This window comes from Phascolarctos cinereus, unplaced genomic scaffold (genome assembly GCF_003287225.1).
Source record: "Phascolarctos cinereus isolate Bilbo 61053 unplaced genomic scaffold, phaCin_HiC Scaffold_1;HRSCAF=81, whole genome shotgun sequence".
NCBI classification, from domain to species: domain Eukaryota; kingdom Metazoa; phylum Chordata; class Mammalia; order Diprotodontia; family Phascolarctidae; genus Phascolarctos; species Phascolarctos cinereus.
In genome coordinates, this window is record NW_027555514.1 from 221043617 (window position 1) to 221067621 (window position 24005).

General features: G+C 51.4%; 2 protein-coding genes across 2 annotated transcripts; both read left to right on the top strand.

Moving 5' to 3' along the window:
- The first annotated feature begins 682 nt into the window (after positions 1-682).
- On the top strand, positions 683-11283 carry NXPH4 (neurexophilin 4). Its single transcript, XM_020990097.2, has 2 exons — positions 683-931; positions 9432-11283. Exons 1-2 carry the CDS (start codon positions 875-877, stop codon positions 10341-10343), a joined length of 969 nt encoding a protein of 322 aa, XP_020845756.1. The 5' UTR covers positions 683-874; the 3' UTR covers positions 10344-11283.
- Positions 11284-16232: 4949 nt separating this feature from the next.
- Positions 16233-23088, top strand: SHMT2 (serine hydroxymethyltransferase 2). Its single transcript, XM_020990099.2, has 12 exons — positions 16233-16436; positions 17869-18066; positions 18749-18828; positions 19093-19293; positions 19569-19650; positions 19809-19931; positions 20042-20181; positions 20726-20891; positions 21816-21915; positions 22031-22186; positions 22423-22530; positions 22745-23088. The coding sequence occupies exons 1-12, from the start codon at positions 16248-16250 to the stop codon at positions 22870-22872; spliced, it is 1671 nt and encodes a 556-aa protein (XP_020845758.2). The 5' UTR covers positions 16233-16247; the 3' UTR covers positions 22873-23088.
- Positions 23089-24005: the final 917 nt, after the last annotated feature.

Here is a 24005-nt window from a genome sequence, read left to right on the forward strand (position 1 = left end):
CCTAGCCCTCCTCTTCTACTCCTGTGGCCCCAGTTCAGCTCCAGGCTCTCTGAAGATATACTTCCAATCACTTCACGCTGCCCATCTTGTAGCTGGTCAACCTCAGTCCTGGTCCCCTCTCCCTCATAAAGCTCTCTTAATCACCCCTTGAACGACAACCACATCCCGGCTCCATGCCCCCAGCTCATCTAGGGTACCTGATCTGAGCCCTGAATGCCCGTCTTCTATGATTTCCCAAGGCCTTCTGCCTCCCCCACAATGAGACACAACTCCCCCTTCCCAAGCACGAAAATCCCCTTTCCTTCTTCAAGCCTACTGTTTCAGTGTCCTCAAAATTAGAGTCCCATAACCCCAACTCTCTAGCATCTAGGCACCCTTCAAGGAAAGGAAGTATTAAGGGGCTCGACAGCTCCTACCCTAGCAGCTAGGGCCCGAGACAGGGGGGCGTGGTCCTATTGGGAGGGGGCGTGGTCCTCACGAGTGGCCTTGGGGCGTGGCTTCCAGACAGAGGAGGGGTGAAAGTCACCTTCTCTCGTCACCCCCCCTCCCCGCAGAACGCGGGGAGGGGGAGGTGGGGTGTGGAGGGCGCGGCCCGGGATTGGTGGGACCCAGAGTCCCGCCCCCCCTCCGCCCGGGTGCCAGACTGAACTTTCTCCCCCCGCCCTCTCCACCCCCCCGTTCTCCCCCCAATCTCTTTCCTCCTCTCTCCTGCGCTCAGTTCCCCAGGTCCATCGCTCAGCTCCTCTCCTCTTTTCCTTTCCTTCCCTGTCTTCCTTCTCCCCTAGTCCCTGGCGCCCACAGCTGGGGACTATCCCCCTGTGGTGCCTGCCTACCCCTCCCCAACCCTTGCTCCCCACCCCTGAGCCCCGGGAAGATGCGGCTGTTCCCTGGATGGCTGGCCCTGCTCCTCAGTCCCTGGTTCCTGCGGAAGGTAGGGGGGGCGGGGCTCTGGGAGGAGGGGGCGGGGGAAAGGGCTGGGGACCCAGGAGTCTGGGCCTCCAGAGCCCTGGGAAATGCTAAGCGTCAGGGGGTTGTCTCGGACTCCTGGGTCCATGGGTTAGAACTGGTAGGGGCGAGGGGAGATTCCTCTGCGCCGCACCGGTCCCCTTTACCCCCATCCCCCATCCTGGCGGGATCTAACTTTGAGCGGCATCTGGAAGCCTAGGGGAGTGGGGTAATGTGGGTGGCGGGCTGACAAAAAGACCCCAGTACCCCTGGACCCGCGCTTTCTACAGAACAAGTTTGTGTAGGCGGGGGCAAGGGAAAAGGGTCAGGCCCCAAGAGCTTCTCCAGAAAAGGGCGAAGGGAGCGTGTCAGAGACACAACTCGAATGTGTGAGAGACAACGGTGAGTGAGACAGAGACAGTGTCAATCTCTCCCTGTCTCTGAGTATCCTTTCTGTCGCTCTCCCTCTCCCTTCGGTCTCTCTGTGTCTCGCCTTGTCCATTTCTCCAATCCTCTTTCCTGCATATTTATGTGTTGTATTACTGTGTATATATACCCTTATCTATATACACATACACTCTTAACACATACACAATGTCATATACACACAGTGTCATAAGCTTACAAGCTCACACACAATTTTACACTGGCACACAACCTCACAGGTTGACTGAAGAGATTCCCATTCCATTTCCCTGCCTTGGGGGGGGGGGGCGGCAACATGTACCCTGCCATTCAATTACAGAATCCTGACAGCTGTACCCTCCACCTTCCTGATGAAGCCCTTAGCCCCTGAGTGTGAGCACACGTGTGAGCATATGTCCTGGTGTGGAGCGTGTCTAAAAGTGCATTTGTGTGCTAGGGCACTTGTGTGTGTCTGTGAACAGAAATATTTCTAAGTCCCCAGGGCCTGTCAATGCAGTGTGTAAATGTATGTGTGCATTTGTGTGTGAATGTGTGTGTTTGTACATGATTCCTGGTACATAAGTGTGTACATTTGTGTATTTCTGTACAAATGTTTATGTATCTGTGTATGCCTGTGTGTAAATACATATATGTGTGTGTACAGCTGGTTATTTTAGGAAGATTCTGAATCCTCTCTGACCTGCCCGCCACAGGGTTAGGGTTGGAGTGGGAGTGGAGCTGCAGCCCCCCCCCCAACCACCTTGCCCCTGTTTGGTACTTCCCTTCTATCAGCTTCAGCCCTCCACACAGCTGTTGATGGCCTCATGTTAGGAAGAGGCAAGGAAGATAAAGGGAGGAACGTTCCTTGGGGAAGACTGGAATTTTTCTCTGGGTGTTTAACCTATTGGGAGCAGAGTATGGACAGGTCATGGGGGTGAGGGGAGCTCATCACCTCCAATTCTTGTGACCCCTCTCATCCTAGTAGCCACCCTTTCAGCCAACCCAGAGCCAGGGGCTAGGTCTGATAAGTATCCAAAACCCCAGGCATTCATATTTCTGGCTCCTCTTCAGACTCTCTGTTTGACCTTGGGGGGGAAGAGGCTGAAAGGTGACTAGGGGGTGAGTTAAATTTCTAATGCTGCCTCAGTTATCCCCTTTTTCTCTTTCCCCTACCCCAATCACAGATTCCAGGAGGAAAAGGGGCAACTAAATAGAGCACAGAGGCAGTGGGAGACTACCCCCACCACCATCCTCAGGCTTAATCTTGCCAGGTTCAACCCCCAGGTTCAGAGAAGCAGGGAATGGCTTTTGCGTTGCCTGGGCCCCCACTAAAACCACAAGGATCAACAGATTTGGGGGTTCATACCTCTGACAAATGAGCCCACCTGGCTGGAACTTAGGTTCAACAGGGAGTGATGGGGACTCCTAACTAGAGGTCTGGATTCCCTGGTCCCAGAAGCTGATCAGCCCTCCACCCCTTTTCTGCCCCCACCCCAACTCTTTTTTCCCTTAACCAAACTCCCCCAGCTGACCAAGCTGGTTTAATTTCCTTCCCCCCAAAGGGAAATGAAACATCTGGCACAGACTTGGGGAGAGTGAGAGTGAAAATGATTGTGTGTGCACTGAGCATGGTGAATCTGTGTGTACCCAACATCTGAATGTATGTACCTACATATCTGAAGATGTGTGTGTATCTGTGTCCAAGTATGTTTATCTCCATATATACCTGTGTATCTCAGTGCATCTATGTCTGTAAGTGTATCTGTATTTGTGTGGGTGTGAGGGGGTACCTATGTCTGAGTATGGGTCTGTGGTGTGAGCTAGCTTGTGTTTAGAGTATATGAGAGAGTCTGAGTAGTTGCCAGATATGTGTCAGTGTGTATCCATGCCTAAATGCCCTTGGGTTGTTTTTTTTTTTGGGGGGGGGTGCTGAAGCATAATCATATGCCAGGAAAACAGGAATGAACTGTCTGGGGAGTATTCACCCCCTCAACACCCACAAAACCACCCTATCAATCTGCCTCCCTTGGCCTATTAAACCCCAACCTTTCCCCTTATCTTTACAGTTCTTTTCTTTATTCTCCTCTCCCCCTTATCTCCTGTCTCTAACCCAGCTTTCTTTTCTTCCATCCATCTCACACCCCTCCTTTATTTCTCTCTTATCTCTCTCTTATCTCTCTATTTCTCCTTATCCATCTTTCTCTTTCTGCTATCCATTTCTCTAACCACCTATCTTTGCAGTTACTGTCTCTCATGGTTTCCTCCTCCCCCTTCTATCTCTCTCAAAATCTGTTTGTTTTCCTTACTCTCTCGCTTTCTATTTCTCTAAATATATTTGGTATCTCTGCCTAGGTTATTTTTTTCTGCCTTTTTCTATCTCTGTGTGTGTCTCTCTCTCAGTCTCTGAACATCTCTGTTTCCCTCCCTGTGCAAATGAAGCCGCCTCAGGAACAAGCCCACCCGCAAGGAAATGGGGCGGGGCAGGATCAATACTAACTAATCACTAATCACTAATTACTAATTAGCTTCTGGCGCGAAGGAGTCAGAGGCTTTCTGGGACTCCCCAGCATTGGGAGTAGAGAGTGTGATAGAAGTGGGAAGAAGGTGCATTTGGGCAGAACCCAGGAGTCCAGGCCTCAAGGAGATATGTCCCGCTACTCCCTGGGCACCGCCCCCCACTCCCACCCCAGTGGCCCGGCTTCCCGCTTTCTTCCACCCCTCCCGGTCCTCTACTAATCTCTGGCTTGGCCACTTAGACACGCGTAGCCCGGCCTCGGGAAGGGAGCAGCGCACAGGGATTTGGGGTAATCTGGGGCCGCAGCTGGGGCCAGGTCTGCGGGGAGGGAATCGAGATGGGCAGCGGCTAGGTTCAGTAGTCGTCCTGCGACCAGAGCTTCTTAGGGGAAAACATCGCGTCTTATAACCGGGAAGGGAAGGAAGAGAACTAAAATAAAGAGGTGAGGGAGTCGGGAGAGAGCTGAATAACAAATAGCAATGATGAGGGACATCGGAATAGAGGGGGCAGAGAGATAAAGCTAGATATAAAGGGGGCAGAAAGGAATAACTGGCAGAAGAGCCCGATAACGGAAGAGAAAGCGAGGGAAAAGAGCGGGATAACGGGGATCAGAGGGTGGTAGCAAGGAATGGAGCGTGTTAAGAGGGTTTGGTTGTGGGGGAGAGTGTAATCAAGGGCTGTGGAAACTGATGAGTCTTTTCTCCCCTCTCCAGTGCCCTCCCTTCTCCCTCCCCACAACACCTACCTCCCCCAACCCCCACCCCGCCTCGCCGGCCTCCGGTTCCTGCTTCGGGAAATTACATCCCTGCCCCCCGCCCCCCCCTCAGCCCCTCGCCCCGGAGCCGGCGCCTTTATAGACACATTTATTGCAATAATAAAGTGAGGCGCGGGTTGGGGGGTGGGGGCGGGGGGGCGGACCGCTCCCGGGGGGCACCCGCTCCGGGAAGCAAGGAAATAAAATATAAAATAAAATCAAAATTCAGATAGCAGTGAGCCCTGCGCTGCGGCCCGGGAGACGGGTTGGGGGGAAGGGGAAAAGGGGTAGACGCGGAGAGAGGACCTTTCAGCTCTGCAGCCCTGTGCCCTTCTTGCTCCCCCACCTCAGGCCTCTCCCAAGGTCACAAGGAGGCAAGAGTCATGACCTCTGAAATGCTTTACAACCCTACGCCTTCTACCCCGGCTTGCAGGATGGGGTAATGGATTAGCCATCAGTGACCACCTTCACCGTCCACCTCCGATCGCAGCTCGGTTCTGGAGGCTAAGGAGAGAGGTCGCCCAGTGTATGGGGATATAGGGTGGCTGGGCGCCGTAGGTGGGGAGAGCCCACCGGGAAACGAGTAAGAGAGCTTTCTCCTCTGGAGCTTCTGGCAAAAGTAGAGGCGCTGAGGTCGGACCCTATTTTCCCCTCCACCCGCACAGTAATTTGTGGCCCCCTCTTTCCTTCTGCAGCCCTGGGGACAGCCCACCTAACCCTCCTGGCCTACCCCGTGTGACTAGAATGAGACTTCCTTCAGGACACCCCCACCTCCAATAGCACGTAACACTGACACTGACACCAGTTGTCCCGATTGTCCTGTCTTAGCAGGGCCCTAGAGGATGGAGAACGGTGTGTACGTGCTCATAGCTTCAGCCTCCTTCCTCCTGGCTGAGGTGAGGCCAACCCTGGTCCCTAAACCACTGCCCTCAGATACCAGAGAGACCAACTGTGGGATGGCTACTGTCCCAGAGCCTCTCAGCTGATCTCGCCTGGGGACAAGGTGGGGGCAGAAGGGGGGGGATCCCTGCAATGCGGCTGGGGGGGCACTGAGTTCTCCAAAGGCCCTCATTCCTACTATCACTTTTTCCCAAATAAGCCTACTTCTTTTCCCATTCCAGATTTTGCCCCTTGACCAGCTGTGTACCCATTTACAAAGAACAGTAGGCAGTAGGCAGTAGCTAGAAAACGGACCCCAGAACCCACCCACCTGCCCCTTTGACTCGGATGGACAGCAAAATCAGAGTTCTTCCCCCATGCTCCCAACGTTCTCCGCATTCTCTTCACGCTCTTTTTGTAGTGGAGGGGGGTCCCCTCTCTCCAATGCCCTGGGTCCCCTCAAGCTTCTCTAATATCCCGTGCTTCCTCATCCCTCTACTTTCCTATCAATACGCCTTCCTAACGCTTCACACTCCGAGGCCGAAAGAGGTGAAATGAAGATCCCCGCTCTCTCCCTACATTCAAAATACAGCTTCAGCTCCCGTCCCCGCCCCCTCCGGCCCAAGGCTGAGAGACTCTAGTAAAGACAAGCTTCTCTTCCCTTTCCCTTTCTCCTCCCCCAACCCACCCCACCCCGCGCTGTCAACCACGCTCGCCTCTCCCCTCTGCAAATGTCACCGCGCCCAATTAGCTTAATTAAACCGAAGCCTCGGCGAATGTTCGCCCCCTCCTCCAGTCTCCCACTTACACACTTCTGAACAAACTGCCCCATCCCCATTTCGCCCTGAGAAGGGAGCCCTCATTAGAAAGCTGAGTAGGCCCAGAGGAATCACCAGAAGCGTCTGGGATCCAGGAATACCTTGTTCTGTCTCCTTGGATCAACCTGTGTCTCCCCCAACCCCTCTCTAAGAACAAGCAAAGACATCATTATAAGGCGAGACAGAGACACACTGAAAGAATCAGAGACAGAAACAACAACAAAAAAAAGAGGTGACAACAGTGTCGAGAGAGGGGTGGTGAACGGGGACAGACGAAGTCGGAGAGAAATAGAGACAGAGACTCTGACCCAGGGGTTCAGAGATAAAAGTGTGTGGGGGAGGGAGAAGTAGAGAAAGGGACTTAAAGACCAAGAAGAAAAAGATGTTATTTCATTGTTTTCTCTCTTGTTCCCATTTCTCAGTTCCCTTTCCCCATAGATATATTCCTTCCTCCGCCCAGGTCACTACCTCTCCCCTCCATCCAAGGTCGGTCAGAGCACACGCGCACACATACATACACACACACACATCAACACACATATGCACACTTTCATCTCTTCCAGACTCCTGCAGTGAATGGGGGGGGTGACCAAAGCCACGGGATTTGCAGGGATCAGAGAAGGCGAGACAGCAATTTGTCTGGGATCAGACACCCGGGGTGGGGAAGGAAGGATGGACAAGAGACTTTCAGCCACCCCCTCGCAGCTGCCTCAGGACCCCCAAGTTCCCAGTCCCTCCCCTTTTTCAGCTCAACTGGTCTCTGGGGAATTGGCAGAAACCTGCCTGGGTTCCTTCCTAGCTGGGCTTCTTCCCAGCCAGGGAAGGGAAGACTTTAGGCCAGCACCAGAAAGGAACTAAGACTCGGACTGGGGGTGGGTAGCATGGTATGCCTGGAAACTTGAAAGAGGCAAGGGTCAGGGGGGAGGGAAACTGGGAAGGGCTAGGAGTGAGTAAGGGAAAGAAATGTAGCTTGGATCATCCTATAAAAGAGAACCAGTCCGACCCGAGGCAGGAATCTTCTGTCACTGCACCTCCTGCAGCCTGGATTTTTTTTTTCATCTACTGTGTGGGCAGCAGGGGAGTGGGGGTGAAGGGACGCTTGGTTCTTCTCTGCAGGGCAAAGGCATGGGCACGGGGCTAGCGCTTTCTTGCCGCTTCTCTTTCCCAGCCCAAAGGGCTCAACAATCCCTCGTTCACTCACCCCTACTTTCTCGGTTCAAGGACCTCATCTCCCCCAACCTTATCTCGTAGACCAAAGGGCTCACAGGCTCTCCCAATCATACACCTCCAGTCCGAGAGTCTTAGTTCCCCCATCTTCCCTCTCTCCTACCCTCAGTTCAAGAGGCTGGGTTCTCTGCTCCCCACCTCAGCCCAAGGGGTTCGCCTTGACTTTCCCTCTTTTTTGTTCCCCTCTCAGAGCTCAGTCTCTGCTCTTACGCTTTCATCGTCCCTCGCCCCCCTCACCTGGGCAGGGTTGGGGGATGGGAGGGGGGGAGATAAATATGTATGATGAGCAGGCGGCGGCATTAATAACCCAGGATCGCAGCGCTGCGGGGACTGAGGCGGCGGCGGCGGCTAGACGGAGATTCCGACTCATCTGTGGCTCCCCACCCCCCACACTAAGGCTCCTGGGGCCTCCGGGCCCGCGCTGGTGTATACACAATGTATACACACACAACGTGTACAAACACACAGCAAATTCACACACGGTGTGTACACACTCCCGGAATACCTTGAGTGCACAAGGACAATGTATACACCAGGTACACATGCACGGTGTATACACACCCTTCGAGTGTGTGCACTCACGCCCCTTAGTGCCTCACACATGGAGAAGTACACACTGTTGGATTCTCACCATTACCCAGTGTAGACACGCACACTCAGACACACACACATGCACACACAGTTCCTTTCCTCCCGCTCCTCCAGCTTCCCAGCATCTCCATATTTCTTCACTCTCGCTCTCTCCTCTTCTCCTTCATTCCCTGCACCCTCTTCTCCCGCCCCCCCCCCGCCTCCGCCCCCGGATAATTGATGGCCCAGGCCTGGCCCGGCCGCTCCCGCCTCTCGATCCATCTTGTACTCGCGCCAGCGCTGTCTCACCGGATCGGCCGCCACCTGAGACACGCATAGACAGGCAGGAGGGGAGAGGGAGGCGGAGGCACCAGCTAGGTAGCGGCCGCGGAAGGGGGACAGGAGCAGGACCCTCACACCTGCCCCCACTCCTGCTTCCCTGAAAGCTCCTTGGGGCGTGAGCCTCCCCACACCTGCCCGCTCCAACAGGAGCTGGCTGTGGCGGTCTTATTTGGGGCACAACTGGAGTAGGGGTTCAGTCCTCGCAGTCTAAGACTGCTCGGCCACAACCTCCTTCCCAGGGGAACTTTCAGAGCACTACCTGCAGCCAGCTTCTATCTCCGGCTCCGCAGCGCCCTCCTCTGACGGGGAGAGAAAGTACAGCAGGCAGTTAGAGAGGGCATTGAGACAGCGAAAGTAGCTGGGGAAGAGCCGACTGCATGCCGGCCTCTTCTATACTGCTTCCACCCCCCGCCGGGGTCGGCATTGGCTCAGCCCCATCTGGCCCGGCCCTGAGTTGCTGAGTCGCAGTTTCCCGCCCCCGTCCCCAGAGACTACCTACAGATTTTGATAGATTGCTGCCCCCCCCACCCTGATTAATGAGCAGACACGGGGGCCACAGATGGAGCTGACCGTGCTAAGCGGCTGGCCTCGCTTCCCCCTACCTTCCTGTCCTTCCTGCCCTGTTTAACTTTCTCCCCACAAACCCAGAACCTGGCATCCTCTTCTCTCCTCCAGAAAGGGAAGGAGAGTGAAGAGGACAATTGGTCCAGGAATAGAGGGGGAGCCTGGGGATGGCTTAGGAGAGGCAGAAAGACTGTAGACAGAGTTCAAAGGAAAAGGAATCAGAGCCGTGAGACACATGGAAGATATGCTGTGTTTGGCTCTTTCCCCCGACGGTTCACAGAAAGAGAAGGGGCTCACCTGGGAAGAAGGGTGCATGAGCCAGGGTAAAAGGTCCTGGTTACCTTCCCAACACCTCCTCCCTTCTTTCTCTCTCTCTCTCTCTCTCCTCTCTCTGGCCCCTCCCACTCCTCAGGCGTCCAGTGCACAACTCCCGGTGTCCCGGACCCCGCGTTACCTGGAGCTGCGCCCTGCTGGGGCTGGAGCGAGCTCCCCAGGCCGCCTTTTTCCTGCCCCGCGTTCCTCTGAAGGCTATGGCGCAGCCGACACCTGGAACTGGGCCTGGCCAACTAACTACACCGAAGCTGGGGCTGGGGCTGGGGCTGGGGGACCTGGAGGGGCTGGGGCCGGCTTAGCACCCCCAGTACAACGCACTAAGAGGAAGCCTTCGGTCAAAGCAGCCAGGGCGAAGAAGATCTTCGGCTGGGGGGACTTCTATTTCCGGGTGCATACCCTTAAGTTCTCTCTGCTGGTGACTGGCAAGATCGTGGACCACGTCAACGGCACTTTCAGCGTTTACTTCCGGCACAATTCCTCCAGCCTGGGCAACCTAAGCGTCAGTATAGTGCCTCCGTCAAAGCTTGTAGAGTTTGGGGGTGTTCTGCTTACTGGGCCGTCGCCTCACCCTCTACAATCCACTCTGGCCCTGGAGGGAGCCGCCCTACCTGGGCTAGGTTCTCCCCTGGGGGTGCCTTCGGGGGGATCACTAGGGATGGCTTCGGGGGGAACTCTGGGAGGTGCCCTAGGGGGCGCGCTCGCAGGTCCCCTTGGAGGAGCACTGGGGGTCCCCGGGGCCAAAGAGTCTCGGGCCTTCAATTGCCACGTGGAGTATGAGAAGACAAATCGAGCTCGGAAGCACCGCCCTTGTCTGTACGACCCGTCGCAGGTGTGTTTCACAGAGCACACTCAGAGCCAGGCCGCGTGGCTCTGCGCCAAGCCCTTCAAAGTCATCTGCATCTTCGTCTCCTTCCTCAGCTTTGACTACAAACTGGTGCAGAAGGTGTGTCCGGACTACAACTTCCAGAGCGAGCACCCCTACTTCGGATAATGATTCCCTCTATTCCCCATCTACTGCCTTTCGCTTCCTTCAAACCTAATCCTCCCATAAATGAGGGTGTCAGCCCCTTATCCCAAATATCTCCCATAATACCACATTTCCTCTGCCCCGGGATCTCATCAGATGAGGACAACAGCAGAGCAGAGACAGGGAGGCCTGGGTGCAATCTGGGCAAGGATGAGGGAAGGGGGGTTTTCATTTTGGGAGAAGGGCAATGGGGAGTCCCATGTGAAGGACACTACTGTCCTCTCCCATCTCTCCTTCCCTATATATTACCTCTCCTTTTCTTCACCCTCTTAAAATTTTTCCCTTCCACCTTGGAAAAGTGTTGCTGCCCAGCATTCCAGGAACCCTACCTTGGCTCTGTCCTCTCCCAGTCCATCTCCCTTCCCAGAAGTCCCTGAGCCCCTCTTCCTAACTACCTTCAAATTCCCAAGGGGGAGGGGAGAAGAAAAGGGGTGGTAGTTCAATGAGGGTTTCTATTCCCTCTGCCCTAGGCTTTAAAGCCTCCAAAGCACCCACTTTGGTCAACAACCTCTCCCCCAACAACTTCTGACCTAGCTCCCTGTAATTCCAGCCCTCCACCCCAAGATGTTTATACTCCAGTTCTCTTCTAGTATTACCTGGCCACCTATAATACCTGGCCTACCCTTGTAATGTCTAGCCCCCACCTTTATTCTGCCCAATCCCTTATTATATCCATTCCCCTCTCTGTGACCACCCAAGACCCCAGCTGGGGCAGGAGAAAAATTAGAGCTGGAAGGATAGGGGAGCTGCTAGGCCCGGGGTCCTACTCTGCCCCCTGCTGACCTTCCTTAATGGGCAGGGGTGTCCAGCCCTATCTTGCCTCTCCCTCCTGCTGCTTCTTATTTTTCTATGCCCCCCCCAGTCAGATGAAAAGGGAAGAAAATAAAGTCAAATCCAATATGAATCTGTGTGAGCCCTTTACAGAGGTGGCTGGAGTTGGGGAGAAAGGTGGTACCATGAGGATCACCTTGGCTACTTCCTTCCCCACTCTGGGAATAAGTGAGGAAACTGAAGTGGGGGTGGAAGTCATAACAGAGAAGAGGAAGAGAATGAAAGCAGCTAGCTTCGAGAGGGGAGGGAAACCTAGCCCTGAAAAGAGAGAAAGCTGAAAATGCTGCCTGAAAAACACTGAAGGATGTCTCTAAGATCAGTGAAATACACAGTTCCCTAGAGGGCGCACTGCAGAAGGGACACATTGACTAAAGTAGGGAAAAGGGAGGTTAGACCTGAGAGGGGACATAGATATTAGTGAGACTAGGTGGGGGGTGGGCCAAATGGGAACAGGAGGAAAAAAGGGACTGGTGTCTAGAAGGCAGAATGAGGGTCTGGGTGACAAGCCAGTAGGCTCGGTCCCAACTAAGCTAAACATACAAGCCGGGGCAGAGTGGGAAGGGAGGGGCTAACAGTGTTTGTGGCATCTGGAACCATCGATCTTACTTTTACTTCCTTAATTTCATAGGCGCTGAGTTTGCAGACCGGCGGGGGTGGGAGAAAGGAGGGAAGAAGCCTGGGGGAAAGGGGGATATGGAGGAGATGGGGAAGAGACATAGGCCCCCCAAGCTTGGAGGTGGGAAGATGTGAGGATATGCAAATGCTGCAGGTATCTTGTATATACTGACTACACGCCCCACACTCCCACCATGAGTCTCCTGGACACTGCCCACAACTGCCAGTCCCCAACCCCAGACTTCTCCTCCTTCTGTAGCTATAGCTAATTTTATCTGCCTCTATCCCCTGCCCAGGCGTTAATTGGCAGCAGCTTCATTAATAGCTCTCCAATGCCCAAAGCCCCCTCTACCCTGGGGAACTCCTGTCAGAGGAGGCAGGCAGGCTTAGACTCAGAGTCCCCTCCTCTCCAGTCCTTCAACACCTAAGGATAGGTGGAGCTGGGGTGAGGAAGAGGAAGGGCAGTGTCCCCTAGATTAGGTTAGCTGGACTGAAGCAGTCATTAAAGTGAGATATAGGTGGGTGAGATTCAAAATAGGATTCCAGTCTTGGTGAGGAAAGGACCTATTGTAGGCACAGCCTCCAGGGAGACAATATAAAGGAGGAATGCAGACCTAGGTTCCCTAGCTGGAGGGCTTTGAAGGTCAAGCTCAGTGTATAGGGGCAGGAAAGGAAGGGGAAGAGGATAGAGAGATCTGTGTCTCTATGGCCATAGATGTGAAGGACCAGGAGATAGAGGAGAGGCTTAGATTGCATTGAGAGAGAGAGATAGGCAGAGAGAAACAGAGGGAGGAGAGAGACAGAGGACAAAGACACAGAAAGAGATTAAACCTGAAGATAATGATAGGGACTGTAACCACATCAACATCTTTTCCTGGAGATTTTAATACAGATTGTTTTGGGGAATATTGTTTATAGGTTCCCAAAAAGTAGGAACCATTTCATGTCCTCAAGGCCAGTCTGTACATTTTTACCTTCTAGGAGGCGATTTGAAGTGACTGAGGAATGTGGCGAGGGGGGGGGGGGGGAGTGGGGGGGGTGAGGGAAGTAGCTTTCCCAATTGGTCCTAAACAGGTGTCCCAAAGCTATATGAGGTGCCTGTTATGTGCTAAATGGTGGACATACAAAGCTGAAAAAATGACACAGTCCTGCCCTCAAGGAACTTACAGTCTAACAGGAGAGGATGCCATGTACATACAAATAAGTATAATACAAGTCATAAAGTGATAGGAGGAGCAAAGACAGCCAGACAGAGCTATGAGAAATTTGAGAAGGGAAGAATCACTTTCACCTGAAGGGGAAGAGGAGCAGCATCAGAAGCTCTTATTCCCAGTACCTCCTCCAAAAGAAAAATCCCCATCAAAGCGTGAGATTGCTCTATCCACTCCCTTTTTACATGCCCCATCATTTTCCTTTTATTATTTCTTTTCCATTTCCAGGCTACCTTTGATGGTTACAGGACTTTTGATGGTCATAGAACTTCAGAGCTGGAAAAATCACAGAATTCTGGAGTGAAAGGGACCTCAGGGGTCACTTAGTCTACTTGTATATCAGAAGCATCAGCACCCTTCTCCAACATCCCTGGAAAGTGGTTCAGCTTTTGCTTGAAGACCTCCAGTGATGGAGAGCTTATTACTTCATGAACAACCCATTCTTCTGTTGGGATGTTCTATAGGCTATAGGAATCCTAAGAGATCATCAGTTTTGTTTTTTTAAGGTAATTGGGGTTAAGTGACTTGCCCAGAGTCACACAGCTAATGAGTGTCAAATGTTTGGTCTGAGGTCACACTTGAATTCAGGTCCTCCTGACTTCAGTGGTGCTCTATCCACTGGCTGCCCTGAGATCATCAGTTCTGACCCCATCATTCTATGGATGAGGAAGTTAAGGTCTAGTGAGAAACTGAGACAGCATGGTGTAGTGAAAAGAGAGAAATAGCAAGCATTTATTAAGCACTTACTGTAAGCCAAGCACTGTGCTGGGCTGCAGGGGGACAAAGACAAAAGTGTGAATGGTCCCTGTTGTCTAGAAGCTTACAGTCTAGATGAAGGAGATAGCATGTACCTGGATAGATACATATAAGAGGGAAAGGCACTAGCAGCTGGGGCAAGAGGAAAAATTTCATAGAGAAGGTAGCATTTCAGTTGAAACTTGAAGAAAATTAGGGATTTTGAGGAACAGATATGAGGAGAGAGAATAACCATTGCAAAGGTACAGAGGTGATAGATGGGTCATCATGTAAGAGCTTCAGCTTGCCTGGACCATAGTGTTTATAGCAAGGAGTAACATGTGATAAAGGTTGAAAAGACAATTTGGAGCCAGATTGTGAAGGACTTTAAATGCCAATCAAACACATTTACATTTGCTCCTAGAGGTACTAGGGAGCCAATGGAGTTTGTTGAGTAAGGGGGGTGATATATTCAGGCCTGAATTTAGGAAAGTCACTTTGGTAATTCTGTAGAGAATAGATTAGATTAGGAATAGATTTGAGTCAGAGAGACCAATTCAAAAGCTATTACCTTAGTCTAGTTTTTTTGTTTTGGTTTTTTTTTTGATTAGGCAGTTGGGGTTAAGTGGCTTGCCCAGGGTCACACAGCTAGTAAGTGTCAAGTGTTTGGTTTGAGGCTGGATCTGAATTTAGGTCTCCTGACTTCAGGGCCGGTGCTCTATCCACTGCACCACCTAGCTGCCCCTATATTAGTCTAGGTAAGAAGTGATGAGAGGCTATGGGAAGGAGGCGGCTGTGTGAGCAGGGAGGAGGGGAAAGATGTCAGAAGTGTTATGGAGGTAGAAATAAGATCTGGCAACTGACTGATCACAAGGGGTGAGAGAGAGTGATAAGTTCAAGATGACACAAAGGTTGCAAACTTCAGTGACTGGAAAGATGGTGGTGCCCTAAACAGAAACGGCAAAGTTTAGAAGAGGATGGGTTTGGAGGGAAAGAGTTCAGTTTTAGAAATGTCAGGTTCAAAGGACATCCAATTTGAAATGTCCAGTAACTGGGGGCAGCTAGGTGGTGCAGTGGATGGAGGTCCAGCCTTAGAATCAGGAGGACCTGAGTTCAAATCCGGCCTCAGACAACACTCACTAGCTATGTGAGCCTGGGCAAGTCACTTAACTCCAATTGCCTCACCAAAAAACAAAAAAGAAAAGAAAAAAAGTCCAGTAACAAGCTGATGATGCAGTACTTAACTGAGGTCAGGATGGTACATTTAGAACTGGAAGCATTTTATAGATGAGGAAAAAAAGGCACAGAGAGGTTAAAGACTTGGAAAGGGTCACACAGCTAGTAAGGATCTGAGATGAGATTTGACTTCAAATCCAGTCCCTTACAGCACTATTAGGGGCTAGACCTATGATTTCATGAGTAGGAGAAGCTCCCAAACCACTACATCATACCGAAAATATAGATCTGGAAATTATTGGTATAGAAATCATAATTAAACCCACAGTGGGGGCGGGGGAGGGGGGAGGGAGACAAACAGAGACAGAGAGAGAGGAGAGACTAGGACCAGTCTGGAGATACACCCACAGTTAGGGGTCAGGATATGAATGATGATGCCGAAAAGAGACTGAAAAGGAAAAATCATACTTGGAGGAGGAGAACCAAGTAAGATGAGTGTCATAAAAACTCAGAAAGGATGGTCAGTGGTGTCAAATGTTTCAGAGAGGTCAAGAAAAATAAGAAGTGAGAAAAGACCTTCAGATCGGACAATTAAGAGCTCATTCATGATGTTGGTGAGGGCAGTTACAGTTGTGTAATGAGGCTGGAAGCCAGATTGAAAAAGGTTCAAAGTGAGTGAGAAGACAGGGGATGCAGTGAAGGGTGTAAATAGCCTTTTCTTGGAGTTTAGCGCAGAAAGGGAGGAAAGATCATAGGTCATTGCTTGTAGGAATCATAACTTATGGTAGGGTCTAGTGAAGATTTTTTTTAAGATGGGGAAGAGTTGAGCATATTTATAGGAAGCAGACTCCCACAGCAAAATTGAAGATAGGGGACAGGGGTGGGGAGGGAGAAGATGGAAGGGGTGGGGTAGAATTAAGAGTTCTGTGTAATTAGAAGACCCAAGTTTAAATCTCCTCTGCGGCCCAGGTGCGATTTAGGGTTATGAACAGGGAGCCAGCAGTCAGTCAATCAACAAGCAATTATTAAGGGCTTGCTATGTGACAGGCACTGTTAAGTTCTGGGGATACAAAGGCAAAAACAGTCCCTCCCCTCATGAAGCTTCCAGTCTAATGGGGGGGAGGGGGATACAGCATGCAAACGACTATCTCGGAAGGAGGAATTTAATACTTTAACTTCTCCCTAACGAGGAGACCCAGCCCACGTTCTTTCCCGCCACAACCCCACTCCTCCCCGCAGAGTGCGTCTAGGCTGGAAACGAGAACGGAAGCGCCTACAAAACTACAACTCCCAGAAGACCATGCCAGAGCTCTTCTGCGCATGTGCCAACACCGCCCTCGTAAAGCTGGGAGCTAGGAGCCAGTCTTTTTCTGGCGCATGCGCTCCTGCATCCTTGTCTTTTCGAGCTGCTGGGGTCTCAGGTGCTGAGCAGGACCTGCTGAGTCTCCGAATCGCGATGTTACCTTTCCCCTTGCTTCGAGCATTCCGGGTAAGGCCAGGGATGGCCGGGCCTTGGAGGCAGGTTGACGTAGCACACACCTTCCCTCCATCTAGGTGGACTTGCCCTAGGCCTAGGACTTTTGCCCAGCACTTTCTAGCACGTGGCGGTGAGGGTGGAAGGGTTGCGAGGGGGAGAGGGAGGCCCAGGACTTGGAGCACTGAGAGCTAGTGTCCCCTGTCCCCATGAACGTGCAGCTTGGGGTCCTGCTCACCCCTAGCCTTGGTCACGTGGCATGGGGGGGAGAGGACACCCTTTATGTGGACAGAACCGACCCATTGGAGTACCCCAACTTCCAGGACCCTTCACTTTCCTTAAGTAGCACTAGACTGAAAGGAGGGGCCACGGGGTTCGTCCTGCTCCTCCTCCCCCTACGCTCAAGGGGAGTAGATGGGTGGGGGCCTGCCTAGTTACAGGTGTCTTGGAGTGGATGGGATGAGGGAGAGATGGGAAAGAAGGGATCAGTAATTGTAGCATGCCCAGTTCTACTGGGCAAACTCGAGATTTCTACCCCTAGCCCTCCCCTGTTTTGTTCTGTATAGCCCAATATATAGGGGATGTCCCTTAGCCTCCAGGGACATGGGTGAGCAGTTATCCTAACCATCCCCTGCCACCAGCAGAAGTAAAAAAAAAAACACCCTTCAATCACAGATGATGCAACTGTCCCTAGCTGGTTGCATCACAGGAAAGGAAGAGTGGGTAGGATATAGTTGACAGGGGCAGTGTGTGGTCCACATTCTGGTTGCCTTGTGTAGATCTCCAGTTCTTCAGGGATTAAGTGACTGTTACAGTGGGGACAAGCAATCCAGTTTGAGGCCTCCATCGGCTCTGCCTCTGTGGCTTCAGACTTAGAACATTGCACTTCCCCTTTACTCAGCATACTTACTTTCTCCCTGGTGTTACTGTTGGGACCCAACTTACTGTGTTTATGCAGGACTTAGGGAGAGTTCTCTTGGGGTGGGGTGGGGGGAGTGAGATAGGAAGGCCCTAAAGCTGTTGGTTCACTATGGCTCTAGAAGCCCTGGCTCTAAACTTTGCCCAGTTGTGGGAAGCTCTCCTCCCCCCCATCCCTTGCTGTCTCAGTGGAGTGGATCTAATCAGAGCCACGCCCCTCAGATTTTCTTCTCAACTTTGGCCTCTCAAGCTGTTTTCAGGAATGACCAGTCTCAACTGACCTGAGCCAGTCACTGGGGAGTGGGGCAGAAGTGACTGAGTCTGGGTCAGGTGAGGGGAGCCTCAGGCCTCAAGGCCACACATGGCCCTCTGAGTCCTGAAGTTTGGCTCTTTGATTGAATCCCTGGAATAAATCCCTGGAAGTTTGGATTCAGTCAAAGGGCTGCACTAGAGGACCTAGATAGCAGGTTCCCCACCCCTGGGTTTTGGAGTCTGAGTATATGTATGTGATTTTTCTCTGCCCTGGCAGCCCCTCCAGAGATTCAGTCAGCTGTTTCAGGTGGCTTCTCGGGCCCAGCATGGAGAGGCAGCCAAAGCCCAGGCTCGACAGGCCTCCAAAGGCTGGACAGGCCAGGAAAGCCTGTCTGACAGTGACCCTGAGATGTGGGAACTCCTACAAAGAGAGAAGGATAGACAGTGTCGAGGCCTAGAGCTCATTGCCTCTGAGGTAGGAGCACCCTGGGGGTAGGGTGGATGCTGGGAGGGTCTGTTCTGATTCCAAGCCCAGTGGGGTCATACTGTGATAGAAATTGATCTTTTCATGCCTGCTGGAAGCATTTGACTTAGAAAGCCATAAATTAACATTACCTATTGTATTTTTATTTATTTTGTTAAATATTTCCGAACTATCTTTGGGAGTTTTGAAGGTTTGAGTTTGACACCTCTGCTCTAGAGGAAACAGCTCAGTTACTACAGTTATCCCATCCGCATCCAGGTTAGGGGGACAATGCTCCTTCCATCTGGAAAATCCACATAAAACTTTTTGGCCTTCCCTTTGTACCAGAGAAATATGAATTATTATAGTATTAAAAGATTAAATATGTTGATGTTATACAATAGTATACATATATTTTACACATTTCTGAGTTTCTAAACTTTTTCTGTGTCATCTGCAGCTTCTGTAAAACTCCCCCCAAATTCCCGTTTAATTTCTTATGCCAGCCTGTGATATATTGAAACCTTGATGGGTAAAGTCTTAAAGTGGAAGGGATAACTGCATTTTTCTACTTGGCATGGCACTGACTCCAGTGAAAGGAAGGATCAGGCTGGCCTGGTGCCGTAATTTTAGGGAACTGGGTTAAGGTGGGGTACCCCCTTATAACACCTTCTCCCTATATCTGTCATTTCAGAACTTCTGTAGCCGAGCAGCCCTGGAGGCTTTGGGATCCTGTCTAAACAACAAGTATTCAGAGGGCTACCCTGGCAAGAGGTGAGATGAGGGGTTCAGGGCCAATAGGAGACTGGAGCTGTGGGAGGGGGGATAGAGTAAAGCTGGCCTTTCAGAGCACCCCACTCTTATATTCTCTCTTTTCTCTCTCTCTGTCTCTGTCTCTCACATTAGGTTTTTTTCTGCTTGCTCTTTCAATTGGAATAGGGAAACTGAAAGGGGGTATAAATCCCCTTCAGCAATAGTCTAAAGCTTCCTCTTGTGTCCAGACTTAACCTTTCATTTCTTCCCCCTCCTCAATGACAGGTACTATGGTGGAACGGAGATTGTCGATGAGATTGAGCTGTTATGCCAGCGACGTGCCTTAGAGGCCTTTGACCTTGACCCTGACAAATGGGGAGTCAACGTCCAGCCATATTCAGGGTCTCCAGCCAATCTGGCTGCCTACACAGCCGTCCTGCAGCCCCATGACAGGATCATGGGACTGGATCTTCCTGATGGCGGCCAGTGAGTTTGAAGGGAACCGTGGGAAAGAGGGAGGAAGCAGCTAAGACAAGCTAGGGCAAAGGGCTCGGAAATTGTATCTAAAAAACTATAGGGGAGATTTGCTTAAGTGGAATTTCCCTGAGGTGGAGAAGGGAATTGGGGGCCTGAATTGAGGAAAAGACTTTAGGACACAAGCAGTGAAAGGAATTTGGGCATATGGGGAGCCTGGGTTTTTGGGAATTTTTTTCCCCTGCTTTGAGATCTCCTTGGCTTTTCTCTCTCTTTCTCTTCCCCAGCCTTACTCATGGTTACATGTCTAGTGTCAAGCGGATCTCAGCCACGTCCATCTTCTTTGAATCTATGCCATATAAACTGAATGTGAGTTATGGAAGATGAAGGAAGCATGAGATATTGGAGGCAGGGTGGAAGACAGGAGAGATTTCACCTCTGCAGCCCTGTGGGTTGAGAGGAGAAGAGAATTGCTCTCCTCTTCCCCACTCCCAGAGTCTCAATTATCCATTTGTCCATCTGTTCAGCCTTCAACTGGCCTCATTGACTATGAGCAGCTGGCCCTCACTGCCCGGCTGTTCCGGCCACGTCTTATCATTGCGGGCACCAGTGCCTATGCTCGTCTCATTGATTATGCCCGAATGAGGGAGGTGAGTCAAGCTGGGGGTGGGTTGGGCCCTTTGTGGAGATATCTGAGGTGGGTTAGACTTAAGTAACTCTTCCCCTATCCCACCAAGCTGAGCTCCTGTCCTTCATCTAGGTGTGTGACGAGGTCAAAGCCCATCTGATGGCTGACATGGCACACATCAGTGGCCTGGTGGCTGCCAAGGTCATTCCTTCGCCTTTCGACCACGCAGATATCGTCACGACCACCACCCACAAGACCTTGCGTGGGGCCAGGTCAGAGCTTGCCACTGGGCATTCCACTGTGCTGAAAGCTCTTCAAAGACTCTTCAGACACACACACACACACACACACACACACACACTCACCCCACCCCTCTAAAGAGTAGGGATGAGTCACTAGACTCCCTCAAAACCTTATGATGAACTGTCAAACAGGCTTTTTTAAAGCGATGGAAAACAGTTGGGGATCCACTTGGGGACTGGGAAAGGGAAAAGGTCTGCCCAGAAGATTCTTACTTCTTCTCTCCTAGTAACCTCCTCTTGAGCCCTTCTGTCCTGAGTTTAGAATCCCAGAATAATGCCCTTTTTCTGGTCCCATACTCTTTTTGTACAACCTGATCTGTCTGCCCTACTTCTAATCCTAATCCTGTTGTGAGTTTTAACCTGCAGAGAAACCCTGACTTCAGAAGACCTTAAGCATCTAAGGTTCCACAAGAGCCAGATTCTTCCCAATTTGTCTACCCCAATCAATCCTTTTACCTCTCCCACAATCCCAAATTACACACAGACCCTGACCTCATTTTCTCTCTTCTAATAGGGCGGGACTCATTTTCTATCGCAAAGGGGTACAGTCTGTGGACCCCAAAACTGGGCGAGAGATCCCCTACACATTTGAGGATCGAATCAACTTTGCTGTGTTCCCCTCCCTGCAGGGTGGGCCCCATAACCACGCCATTGCAGCTGTGGCCGTGGCCCTCAAGCAGGTAGGTGGGGTTGCCCCTGATTGGTGGGGTCCGATTGGAATGAATGAGTCATGCCCATCATACCTCTGTGGAATGGCAGCCTGGATGCTGGTAGGACTAGATTTATTGTGCAGCAGTAGGAAAAAGGGGGTGTTATGCTGGAGTCATATATTTTTCATGTCTTATTACTGTTAGAGTGGCTATGGAGGGAGAAGGGGAAAAAAAAAGAGGTGCATCTGTTGGGGGTGGAGTGGGGAGGAGCAGGATATAAATCCTTCGGGATTAGGGGAAAATAATTAACACTAATTTCTTTTCATTGAAGGAGGGGTAGGAGGAGGCTCTTCCTATGGGGGGAAGGGTAGAACAGCATCGTATAAGAGATTGTGTTGGTACCTTTGTGAACTTAAGCAATTTACTCTGAGTTTAACTTTACTCACCTATAAAATTGAGGATGTTGTTCTGGGTCAGGGATTTTTAACCTCTTTTGTGTCCTGGAACCCTTTGGCAGACTGGTGAAGTCTGTAGACCCCTTCTCAGAATCCTGTTTTTAAATGCATAGAGTAAAATACATAGGACTACAAAAGATACCAGTTATCCTGAAGTACAGTTCGGAGATATTTTTTAAAAAATTCTTAGGGGCAGCTAGGTGGTACAGTGGATAGAGCACTGGCCCTGACGTCAGGAGGACCTGAGTTCAAATCCATGCTGAGACACATAACATTTACAAGCTGTGTGACTGTGGGCAAGTCACTTAACCCTGATTGCTTCACCAAAAAGCAAAAAAGAAAAATTTCTTGGACCCCCAAATTAGGAACCGCTGGACTAGAGGTTCTCTTCTGGCTCTTGATGTGATCCTAGACCCTTCTGTTCTCAGGAGTGATGGGGTAGGTGTGGATACAGGTGTCTCCTGGGTGCTAATGCTGATCTCCTCTGTGCCCCTTCTAGGTCAATACCCCTATGTTCAGAGAGTATTCCCAGCAGGTCCTTCAGAATGCCCGGGCCATGGCTGACGAGCTTCTCCAGAGGGGATACTCCTTGGTGTCTGGTGAGGGGTCATGGGAGCCACTATTAGTGTGCATTGGAGGTTCCTGTGAGAAAGACTGTTGGGAATCCTAAGGGGATACTCACCCACCTCTATCTCTCCCATTTTCCTCTTTCAGGCGGCACTGATAATCACTTAGTTCTTGTTGACCTTCGGCCCAAAGGGCTGGATGGAGCTAGGGCTGAGCGAGTTCTGGAACTGGTGTCTATCACTGCCAACAAGAACACCTGTCCAGGGGACCGAAGCGCCATCACCCCAGGGGGACTCAGACTTGGTATGTGGGGAGAGGGGCTGACAGTGAGTGACCCTGGGAGGGCTTGTGCCTCAGTCCAGGAAGACAACCTGGAGGTGTGTCTTTTTGCATCTCTCACTTAGCAGAGTGCCTGTCATTTCATAGGTACAAGATAAATGAATGAGAAGAGGCCCTCACCCTAACGATCCCGGGGCATGAGTTTGTAATTAGGAGTATGGCCTAGCCTGTACTCTAATAATGCCTTTCCTGCTAAACAGGGGCCCCGGCCTTAACATCTCGACACTTTCGAGAAGATGACTTTCGGCAGGTGGTGAACTTTATTGATGAAGGTGTTCACATTGGGCTAGATGTGAAGAACAAGACGGGTGAGTGGTCTGGCTGAGAGCCCTGGATTGCCCACAAGCCATCCTTGAGCTGGTTTTTCTCCTTTCATCATTCCTTGAGAACTGCTCACTGGATAATCTACTGTTCTTCCAGGGTCAAGCGTGTTTGGGAGGGGGGACCGGGTAGGAACCCTTCTGCTCGTTTCTGTCACACCATCCCTTTTCTCCCCTCTACCATTTTCCTCCCAACCTCCAGCAAAGCTCCAAGATTTCAAATCCTTTCTCCTGAATGATCCTGAAACAAGACAGCGGCTGTCCAGTCTCAGGCAACGAGTAGAAGATTTTGCGAGGGCCTTTCCCATGCCTGGCTTTGAGGAGCACTAAGGGGCTGTGCTGCTTCTCTGCTTCTAAGAACTGGATGATACCTATCCCTTCCTGCTAAGCAGATTTGGGGAGAGGAGGCACCTTCTTACTCCTGTTTTTCTCTAGGGGAAGAAGAGAGCCCTTGGTCCCAAAAGGGGACTTTCTCCCCAGCCCACTAAGTTTGTAGCTGAGTTTTCTAATACTCTTTGAAGTTTGGGATAAAGTAGATGTGATGCATCTTCTGGCCTCTCTCTTTTCTCTAACACATTAATTGAAAGCACCTTACTCTGTGTTTCCCCCAGCTTTTCTGTATAGTTGGAAGGGGGCAGATGAGCTGTTTGGATAGGGGGGAAGGGGCTCAGATAGATCTGCCTCTTTTTTTTATCTAATAAAAATGCTGCAGCTGTCTCCTGTTTTTCAGTTGAGGGGGAACAGAGAAAGATGGGTAACAGGCTGCCTTGGGTTTCCCCCCTTCACATTCTGTATTCCCTCCCTGGGGGCATGGGGCCATGGGGCTTGATCTGCCTCCCTCTGACTCTGATCAGAGCGGACACCAGACGTGATTAGCAGGCGCAGCAAATTCAATTTGTTAAATGAAATTGTATTTTGCCCACGGCTGCCTCTACTTGATCCCCCGAGATTGGGGTTTGGGGGAAGGGAGGAGACTAGGAGTAGATGAGGAGAGATGTGGGAGCTATCCCTGGGTGATCCTCTTGTGAGGCATGAGGTGGAGGGCTAGGGCCAGAACACACTGATAGAAGCTGTGGGGGGTCTAGGCCTGTGGCAAGGTGTTAGGTACATGATGACTCTGGGCCTTCTTCCCTGGCCACCTCGGAGTTACAAGTGGAGAGGGCAGGGGGGATGGCACGTACTGCCTGTCCTGGTGAGGGTGGGGCTAAAGAAGCCAGCTGGACCCACCCCCTGAGCCCGTGCCCAGGGGAGAAATGGGGCCAGCTAGGGCTTCTGGTGCACGTCTGACACGCAAGCTTCTGGCCTGGTGCCTTGGAGAGAGAGCTAAGCTCTGCCCTCCGGCCTCAGGCTGTGTGCCTTCTGTGTCTCTTGATCTCTGATTCCACCCTCTTTCCCTAGCCTCGGAGGGGGTGGGGGTGGGGCTTCTGGTACTTCCCCTTCGTTTTTGACGCCTGGGATTTGGT